The 9,597-nt window shown below is 52.1% G+C and overlaps 1 protein-coding gene across 1 annotated transcript in view; it reads left to right on the forward strand.

The window, feature by feature from the left end:
* Nucleotides 1-9,597, forward strand: part of WWP1 (WW domain containing E3 ubiquitin protein ligase 1) — a 77,800-nt gene that overhangs the window by 51,150 nt on the left and 17,053 nt on the right. Inside the window, exons 10-14 of the mRNA XM_006924107.3 lie at nt 4,763-4,858; nt 6,120-6,294; nt 7,629-7,683; nt 7,768-7,852; nt 7,983-8,111. Of these exons, the coding sequence (XP_006924169.1) occupies nt 4,763-4,858; nt 6,120-6,294; nt 7,629-7,683; nt 7,768-7,852; nt 7,983-8,111 (540 nt within the window). The remainder of the gene's footprint in view (nt 1-4,762; nt 4,859-6,119; nt 6,295-7,628; nt 7,684-7,767; nt 7,853-7,982; nt 8,112-9,597) is intronic.

Here is a 9,597-nt window from a genome sequence, read left to right on the forward strand (position 1 = left end):
GCAGCCCGTTGGTGGACTGTGACTAGCATGTGAACACGTAACGAAGTGAATCAGTGTGGACAAGAATCGAATCCTGAAGCGTGCATCATGTGCTCACAGTGAGCGCTGTTTCCGGAAAGTTTGCTTTCCTGGTGTGTGTGTGTGGGAAACTGTAAGCAAAGGCTTCCGGTACACACGAGCTGCTTATGTCACGTGTGGGGCGTACTCTGTGACTGCGGTCAGAAAGGTTAAAAGCTGCTAATGCAGGTGAGACATGGAGCATCCTGGACTCCGGTGGCCACTAGTCCTGGAGGGTGACGCTGAGCAGGCCACTGTCAGCTGTGAGGGCAGAACCCCAGGGGCCCGGGCGGGCTTCTCTGGCAGAGGTGGCCCTCGCCTTGTGCGACCGACTAGTGAGCAGCTTCCTCTCCCTCTTTCTGCACCTGTCCTTCCTCGAGCCTCGTTTCTGGGCGCCGCGTTTCCTCTTTGGTAGCTTGCTGAGTCGCTCAGCCTTCTGCCACACGGTCTCCAGCGCATTCTGGCCTGGAGGCGGGTCTGCCTGGGGAGCCCCGCGCACACCTGCTTCGGCCCCGCCTGGGTGGACTGCTGTCCCTGACGGTCGCCGCCCCTGACGTTTGCAGGGTGCAGCCAGGCTGCTCACTGCAGAGCCCTTTCCTGCCCCCTGCCCCACATCAGGCACCCTCTGCCCCCATCCCCCGTCCTACCTTATTTTTCTCCAACCTTCTGCTGTGAAAATTTACAAACATGCGGAAAGGTTTGAGAGCATCTGCGCAGCTACCGCCAGATTCTCCAGCTGCCGTCTCTCTCTGCCTGCTTCGTCCCCTCTCGCTGCATCCGTTACCTGACTTCCGCACGCAGCTCGCCGAGATGCAGACACCCCCAGCCCTTTAGCCCGCTTACCGGTGCTAGACGTCAGTGCTGGTTCAGTTTTTTAGGTAAGGTTTACGCAGAAGCAAATGCGCAAGCCCTAAGTGTGTCCTTTTAAAGAGCTTTGACAGGCGCATACACCTGTGAGCCCAGGCCCTCACCGAGGTGTAAAATGCCACCACCCCACACAGTTCTCGCAGACCCCTTTGCCGTCGGTCCCTGGCCCTACTTGCAGGGAGGCAGTCGCTGTTCTGATTTTCCCCACTGCAGAGTAGAGGTTAGCTTTCCCCCTTCTAGAACATGCTATGGTGGAGTGAGTGTGGGCTCCTGAGGAAGGCTCTTCTAGGCAGCGTGACAGGACTGGTGGTATTCTCTGTAGCGCATCACCAGGTGACATGTTCATCGTCAGTTTTCTCTCCACTAGACTGAAAGAGAGCTTTATTTTGTCCATTTCTATATTCTTTGAGCCTAAAACTGCCTGCCATTTAGCTGGTACTCAGTAAATATTTGTAAAGTCAGTGAGAGGTTGACTCAGTGATTTTGAGTGAGTGAGCAGTGTAAATGCCTCTGAGGAAATGGTTAGCAAGGTCAGAATCTACTGAAAAATTCAAGGAAGATGAGTGCGCCCATTGAATTAACAACAGAGATGATTTATTGCTGACCTTTGGCGCTGTGGTTGCTGGGAGATTGAGCCCCCTGCAGACTGGGCGAGCTGGGAGGAGCAGGGCGTGAGAGAGCACTCTTCCTGGAACCCCCTGGGGGAGGGGACATTTGGCGGAAGTGGGCAAGGAAAGGCGGAGCCCAGGGCAGGTGTCTGAGGTGGGGGAGCCTCACAGGGGCTGGGGCAGAAGGCAGGCTTCCCTGGACCCCCGATCCAGCTTCGAAACCTGCAGTTATCCAGTCGATAACTACATTCTGTTACTATTGTAATATATTTCACAAAATTCTTCCAAATTTACTTTTTTTGATTTAACAAGGTCTTTGTTCAGTGGTCGGTCTTGAAAACTTACCATGTGTTAGCGAGACAGGGAGACGCTAGAGAGGAGCGTTCGAGGGAGCAGTTTGGCCGCTACAGACGAGCTCTTCTCTCCAGGACGCTGAAGAGCCTGCCGAGAAGTCTCGCCAGTCAGCAGGCAGTGTGCCTGTGCAGGGCGGGCGCGAGTCCCCACTGCTGGGACCGTGCAGTCCCCGGCCAGTTCCAGCCTGCCCACAGACACAGCTGTGGTGGGCTGTCACCGTGAGTCACCCAGGCTCAGGCAGAGTGTCCCCCTTGGCCCCTTTATCACGTCCACGCCTCCCCTTCCTCCCTGTGACTGGGAGTGACAACTTAGCAAGTAACCTCCCGTTGGCCAGCTGCTGGCAGGGAGAGAAAGAGTCCCCGGGGCGGACAGTGGAATTGACCAGGAGTTCTGTGCCCCAGCGCGCCCGCCCCCAGGACGCGCACCCCAGAAAACGGGGCGGTGCGTGACGGGAGCTTCTCTCTCACGACGTTCACACCTACCGACTCGGCAGTTGTGCCTCTTCCCCCACAAAGCCCAGAACGTTTACTCTCTGGCACTTGACAGAAAATGTTTGTCTACCCTTGATCTAGAATAGAATGTAGAAAATTGTAAAGGAAGATGTGCAAAATCAGTTCTGACATGTTCTGTGTAGCAAGCAGCTTCGTTTGAGAAAGATTAATTCTGCTTAGAGCAAACACTGAGTTCAGGAAGTGATCTTTCATTTCGGAGAAATTAAAAACCAGGGGCTAACGAGTGCTTACTGAATAGTTGTTGGATGTTAAAGTAGAAATATTTGCAGTTGATTTAGGCTAAAACTAGAAAAGGGCTTCACAGCCCTTTATATGGATGAAGCACTTGGTTCTTTCCAACCCAAATCCCAGAACACTGACAGCCAGGATCTCACCGTTCTCCCGCCCTGGAAACGACGGAACGCACTGACGCGTGTTTGCCAGTGAATGCCCCGTTAGGTCACCCGGCCAGGAGTCCCGAACCCACGGCCCCCACAGGCACACGAAGCCCCGTCCGCTTTTTGGTGCCTGCTTATTAGACATCCAAGGAAGCCTCTTACGAGAAAGAGCAGGACAGCCTAAAAAATGCTGCTTGAAGAAAAACACTTTCAGTATTCTTAGAGGGACGAGAGTAGCTGTAACACAAGAACGAGGCGTTCCAGACGTGGAGCACCGCGGTCCCCAGAGGCTCTTGGAACCCTCATTTCATGGAAGACTTGGCTGATGACGGCCAAGAAGTTTCCCAGAAAGTAGAACAAAAAGAGAAATTTTAAAAATATGTAGAAAAAAAAGAGGACCCGTTCAGAAGGTCTGTCTGCTGAGAGAAGTTCTTGAAAGAGAGAAGATGGGAGGGAATCCTTGACAAAATTATGGCAACAACAGATCTTTCGCAAACATGAAAGACTTGAATTTTCATATTGAAAGGGCTCACCAAAACTCAGGGAACTAAGAGAAAACAAATCTATATTAAGACACCCATTGTGAAGATTTTAGTATACTAGGGGCAAAGAAAAAATCCTTCACATGTCCAGGGGCTAAAAACAAGGGTGGAAAGCAGGCCCCGTTCTCCTCAGAATGACGTTAGAGGCCTCAGAATCCGCAGGGGCAACTAGAGGACCGTGGCCTGGGCCTCAAATGCCGCGGGAGATTCCAGCCCCGGCCCTGCGCAGCCTCACTGCCCAGCGCTGCACAGAGTCCTCGGTTTCCACACGTTTCCTGCCTGCGTGGCCTTCGTAGGAAGCTGCCAGGCCTCGTGTTTCTCCAGAAGCGGGTGAGGAGAGATGGGGGACCCAGGGAGCAGGGTCCGACACACGGGGCGGGGGGGGAGTATCTGGAGTTTAGATCGGTAGTGAGTTCACACAAATAGGGAAATGGGAGTGAAAGAGAAAACTGAAAGAACCACGTCGTGCTCCACGGCTCAGCTGTCAAGGGCGTCCACAGTCAGAAGGACAGCGGGTGTGTGCGTCTGGGCCGGCTGGGCCGAGGGCGTCGCAGAGTGTGCGCACGCGCAGGGAGACTCACGGCTTCATCTTTGCGCCTTAAACAACAGCTTTAGGATGCATGGTCATTGCGTGGGGAAAAAATAGAGGCCTCTCTAATCACAGAGAAATCACATTTAATTGGGCCTGTGTGTTTAAGAGAAAGAACAATATTTTCTGTTCTACTTTCCAATTGAAAATGAGCATGTTAAACTCAGAAATACCAAGTTTTTATTTTTTATGTTGAATATGTGTCTTCTGTACCACATTAAGGACAGACTGGAGAGGCAGGAATGGGGGTCCCAGAGGAGGAAATGACAGTGGAGGAATAAGAGCCTGAGAGTCTTCGAGGTGGAACAGAATAAAATAAAGTCGGGGTGTCTGTAAACTCGTGGTCGAGGGATAGCGCGTGTGCAGGAGGCAGACACCAGGTGCGCGGGGAAGAAGGACCTGGCACGGGGTGAGCATCACTGCACACTCGAAGGCGGCTTCCACTAAACCTTTACACGTGCCCAGAGATGCTTTGTCGACATTTCATGCCTCGGGCTTGGCACGAAGCTGAAAGCTCCTCTACCCTCGATGAAATTTCTGTGTTCCGATGACGTGGAATCCTGTAGCTTAGTAACTTTAAAAAACTTTAGGTATTATTCTGCTCTCCTTTGCTAACTATACTTGCTGAGTTTCTATTAGTGTTAAAAGGAAGTAATTAAGAACTTAGAAAGCACTAATAATTGGGAAAAGAAACAACTTCATAAATAGATATCTATATACACATCTACATATACAGAGATATATAAACATAGGCTTTTAAGTAAAACTTAGCTGTGATTTTCCTGATTATAAGAACGATATTTCCAGGTGTATTAGTCTGTTGTCTTTTACTTATATTTTTGTGTTTTCGTTAAAGGTGGGAGCAGAGGAAAGACCCTCACGGCAGAACCTATTACGTGGATCACAACACTCGGACGACCACGTGGGAGAGGCCTCAGCCTTTGCCGCCAGGGTACTGTCCAGCCCTACACACCTTCAGCTGTGTTTTATCAGACACGTGCTGTTAAAAGTTTACCTAATACAACACAAACTGGCTCTTTTATTCTGCATACTGTTTCCTTGGATTGGCTTTTGTGACTCACGGATGTTCAGTAAGTGAGGCTTCCTGGAGAGATCGCCCGGCGCTGGCGTGAGTTACCGAGAGTCGTTAGTTGCAAAAGTCGGCTGGTCAGTTTCAGCCCTGGTTATTTTCTAGGGAAGGAGCTGCGGTGTGTCTGTGTGGTTCTCCATGGAGGCTGATCTGAACTGTGCTGTTCCTGAGATGTAGTGACAGGTCTTAGAATGCTTCCGAGTTATCCACAGATGCCATGACTAAAACTGCTACGCGATGGCTAAAGTTACAGAGGGCTTTAAATGAATAGACGTTCAGTGTGCGACCTAAGCGAAGTCCACGCCTCAGGCCGCCGTGTAAGGCCGTCCCCACACTGGCGTCCTCTCTCTGTTTCCTCGTCTCGTGACTGTGCGTGTGGCTCTGATAGTTGAGCCACCGATTCGCGTTGTCCCCGGACACTCTGCCTGTCCCTGGGATTTTCTCCTTATTGTCTTTGCCACTCAGAAGATCTGTCCTTCCAGGTGGGACTTAAAGTCCACCAATACAAAACGCGTTCCAAGTCCAGAAAATTCAAGGCAAGAAATGTTATTTGTGTGCGATTGGTGGCTGACAGGATTCTGAGAGCGTCACATAAATTAATGACCAAACTTGGTTTGAGGGGACCCGAAGCCCAGGGGCCGGGGTTTTCTGGTTGGTAGAGACGTAGGGAAGGTTGTTGAGTTCTTAGAGACAGGGGAAGCAGGACACACCTGGGGCCAGTTGGCAGTTGGTTTGGCTCTGAAGGGAATGCGGGGCGAGGGGCCATGGCGGGGAAGCCGTGCGGGGGGTGGCGCGCCTCGGTCCGCAGCAGCACAGTAGCGGGAAGGTGGGAGAGGTGACCGTCTGAACGTGGCAGACCGTGCGGGCCAGTTGCTGGTGGGGAGCGAGCAGTCAGTCAGAGCTTACGACGGGGTCAGGGCGTAAGGCTGGCACGCCGCCTGCACGGTGGCGCAGTGGCTGTGTTTAGCTGGAGCCTACAGCGAGTCCCACGCTCATCAGTTTTCTGAAGAACGTCATTTACGTTTTTGGAGTTATTCGATCATGTCTTGGACTTGATTTTTAAACTGTTTGCTTGAAGTGTTTCCTGAGAGTGCTGTTTTTGTCGTCTGTCTCCTCGCGGTAGCTGGGAAAGGAGGGTCGACGACCGCGGGCGTGTGTACTACGTGGACCACAACACGAGGACCACCACGTGGCAGCGGCCCACCATGGAGTCCGTGCGCAACTTCGAGCAGTGGCAGTCGCAGCGGAACCAGCTGCAGGGGGCCATGCAGCAGTTCAACCAGCGGTACCTCTACTCGGTAAGGCGCGGGGGCCGCCGCCCGCTCACACGCGGTACGGGCTACGTGACGACGCGGTATTTTTAAGTTCCTCTGCAGTAAATAATCAGCGTTTCTGATCCCCATAAGCACTTCAAGTTTTGTTTTTGTTTTTTTCTAACTCTAGTACTAACATAACCTATACTCAGTGTTTTGTCCTTGCTGGTGGTTTCATGGTTGCATTTTCTTAATAAAATACCATGCCTGCCCATCCCCAGTCTTCTGCCTTTAATGGTAAGGGTCCTGTTGGCTTTCATTGAGACCAGGCCCCCCGACCTCCCCATCGGCCAGCCTTGGCCTTTCTGGCCTTGCGAACACTCTTGAAGTCTGAGCAGTCGGTGGTTTATTTACTGCCATAAGCAAACATCCACAAGAAGAGAGGGGGGAAAAGCCCAGCACCTTTATTAAATGGGTTCGATCATAGGAAATAGCAAAAATGTATATTTTAAGTACTGGGCACCTTTAGATGGTGTTTTGAGGCAACTTAAACCCAAAATGTAGTAGACAGGCTCAGCAGTGCCATCGAGGCCCAGGCTCGCTCTGCCTTGGACTTCTGCCCACACCTCACTGGGCACAGTGGTCATGCCACCAGCCCAGCCTCCCAGGAGGCCAGGGTGGGGTGCCCTTAGCCGGACGCGCTGCTGCGGCCGACGGAACGGGCTTGGCTGTCCAAGGAGTGGGGCCTGGACAGCGAGGATGGTTAACACTGCCGGCCACTGCCGTGATGGCATCAGGATGCTTGTACTTCCTCATTAAGAAACTGTTTTTCAGTGAATGATTTTCACACATTATTGATGGTAGAATGTTTACATTTTCTTCAGAATATATTTCTGGGTTGTAATGATAATGTGTAAGCATAGATGTTTTTAGGTATGACTATATAAAAGACAATATCAAGATAAAAAGTTTATTTGTATAATGAGGATACTGGAATTTAATGTTGGCTTTATTATGCATTTGTTTTAAAAGCTGTGATAATTTTTATATTAAGAAATATATCGCCTCATTTAATCACTACAATTTTCTGTATTCTCATCCCTCGCCTCATCTCGTGCCTTTAGATTATTATGGAGGAGCTAAGAGATTCAACTATTGATGGTCAATATAGTATTTCTGAATCGTTTTAGAAAAACCGATGGTCAGTTGATCGACTCTTAACTAATGGCATTTTTAGGACTTAGTGTCTTGAAATGACTATATTCACATTCCTTCCTTTGTTTTTCGGAAAATTATATATGTGATTCTGCCAAGCGTCTCTCTGTTTTTATATTAAGATAACGTGATGTTATTTCTCCCCCAACCCTTTCTCCAATCAGGCTTCAATGTTAGCTGCAGAAAATGACCCGTACGGACCTTTGCCACCAGGCTGGGGTAAGCAGACGTGTAGTTGGTAAAAATATCTGAAAGGTCTGTATAGCAAATGTTACTCATTAAATGCTATTCTCTGTTTTTTAGAAAAAAGAGTAGATTCAACAGACAGAGTTTACTTCGTGAATCATAACACAAAAACCACCCAGTGGGAAGATCCGAGAACGCAGGGGTACGTACGTGGTACAGCCCCGCTCACCTCTCCCTGCCTAAGTGTGTCTGTCAGGAGAATCAAGTCAAGCGCGGTTCGCATGGCCTCGTGCCTGGAGCATTCACCCTGTGATCCCCACTTCGCCTTCCAGCTTGCAGAACGAGGAGCCCCTTCCGGAAGGCTGGGAGATCCGGTACACGCGGGAGGGCGTCAGGTACTTCGTCGACCACAACACGCGAACAACCACGTTCAAGGACCCTCGCAACGGCAAGTCCTCTGTGTAAGTGGGAGCCCGAGTGCTGCGTGCCGTTTCACTAGGGTGTCAAGTTCAGCTGCTCATTTAGCCTCACCTGGTCCTTTTGGATCGAGAGAACCTATGCAGGGACGACCCCGGCCTCCCCGTCTTCACTCTGCCTCGGTACAGGGTGGGTTAGTGCCGCGCAGTTCCCTGATCAGAGCCGCAAACATTTATGTAGTGATTGCAGCGTGCGGAGGATCGTTCTGAGCACTTGCCAGATATTAGCTCGTTCTGTCTCCCAGCAGCCCCTTGAGGAAGATGCTGTTATTTCCCCTGAGGCTTAGGGAGCAAAACTAACTTGGGAAAAAATCCTATAGCAAGGCGTGGGGCTAGCGTCAAACCAAGGCGAGCTGCCCGCGGTCCCCTTTCACAGTCCCAGCGACGGCCATCCTTCCTGCGTCGTTAGCTTCTCTTTCTCTACTTAATTACTCTCCTCAGCTACTGTTCCTTCTAGGTGAAAAATAAAACCTACAACTCTTCACCTTACAAATCCATTTAGTAAAAACTTGCTTTTATGGCCACCCTTTCCAGGAAAACGCCCTGAGAGGGCTGACCCCATGTTGCCGCTTCCGACTCCTCTCCCAGCCCGAGCCCTGAGCTCCACGCGGCGGATGCAGCGGGGCTTGTGTCCCGTCTCGGGGCCTCGTCGGGAGCGTTTGACACAGCACCTCTCCCTCGTTCCGAGTGCGGCAGGGGCTAACCCGTCGGGGTCGCCTCGGCCCCCGGTCTCACTGCTTCGTCTGCTCTGCTCTCCCTTCAGAGCGCCGTCCTCGGCTGCCTGTCCCCGGTCTCCTGGTGACTCTTACCTCTGCCACGCGTTCCAAACGCCGCTGTGCCGAGGGCTCTCCCTGTCCATCTCCAGCTCGCATTTCTCACTGAAACTGCTTCATGTGGTCAGCTGCTCCCCTGATTCCTGGTCACTCCCGTGAACCCGTTCTGCCCGGGCTGTGTCTGCCGTAGCTGACGGCAACTCTGCTGTCAGGCGTGCCTGGGCCGGAACTCTCAAATCACCCCGACGCCCCATGCCACCTCCCACCGTTAACTCATGAAGAACTGTGCTCGCCCGCGCCAGAGCGTGCGCAGGGACCGCGCGGCCTCAGCCCCCGAGTGCTGTCCACCCCCACCTCGCAGGACGACACTCTTGTAGCAGCGAGACTGACTTTAAAATCTGAGTAAAAAGTTATTCAAGTTACTCCTTTGCACGGAGCCCTCGGTGGTCTCCATCTCAATCGGATGGGAAGCCAGGTCCGAACCAGGCTGACGGCACTGACCTGTTAGCTCGCCAGCCTCGTCTCTGCTCTGGGGTCCGTCGTTCACTGCGCTCCAGTGTCGTGGCCACCCAGCTGCTCGACGCAGCCCCCGCCACCGGGTCTCGGAGGCTCCGCGCACTTCCCCAGATGCTACGCCGCTCAGGCCCTCCCCTTGCTCAGACGCTGCCACGTCGGTGCAGCCCGCTCTGCTCACCTTC

This window comes from Pteropus alecto, unplaced genomic scaffold (genome assembly GCF_000325575.1).
Source record: "Pteropus alecto unplaced genomic scaffold, ASM32557v1 scaffold87, whole genome shotgun sequence".
NCBI classification, from domain to species: Eukaryota; Metazoa; Chordata; class Mammalia; order Chiroptera; family Pteropodidae; genus Pteropus; species Pteropus alecto.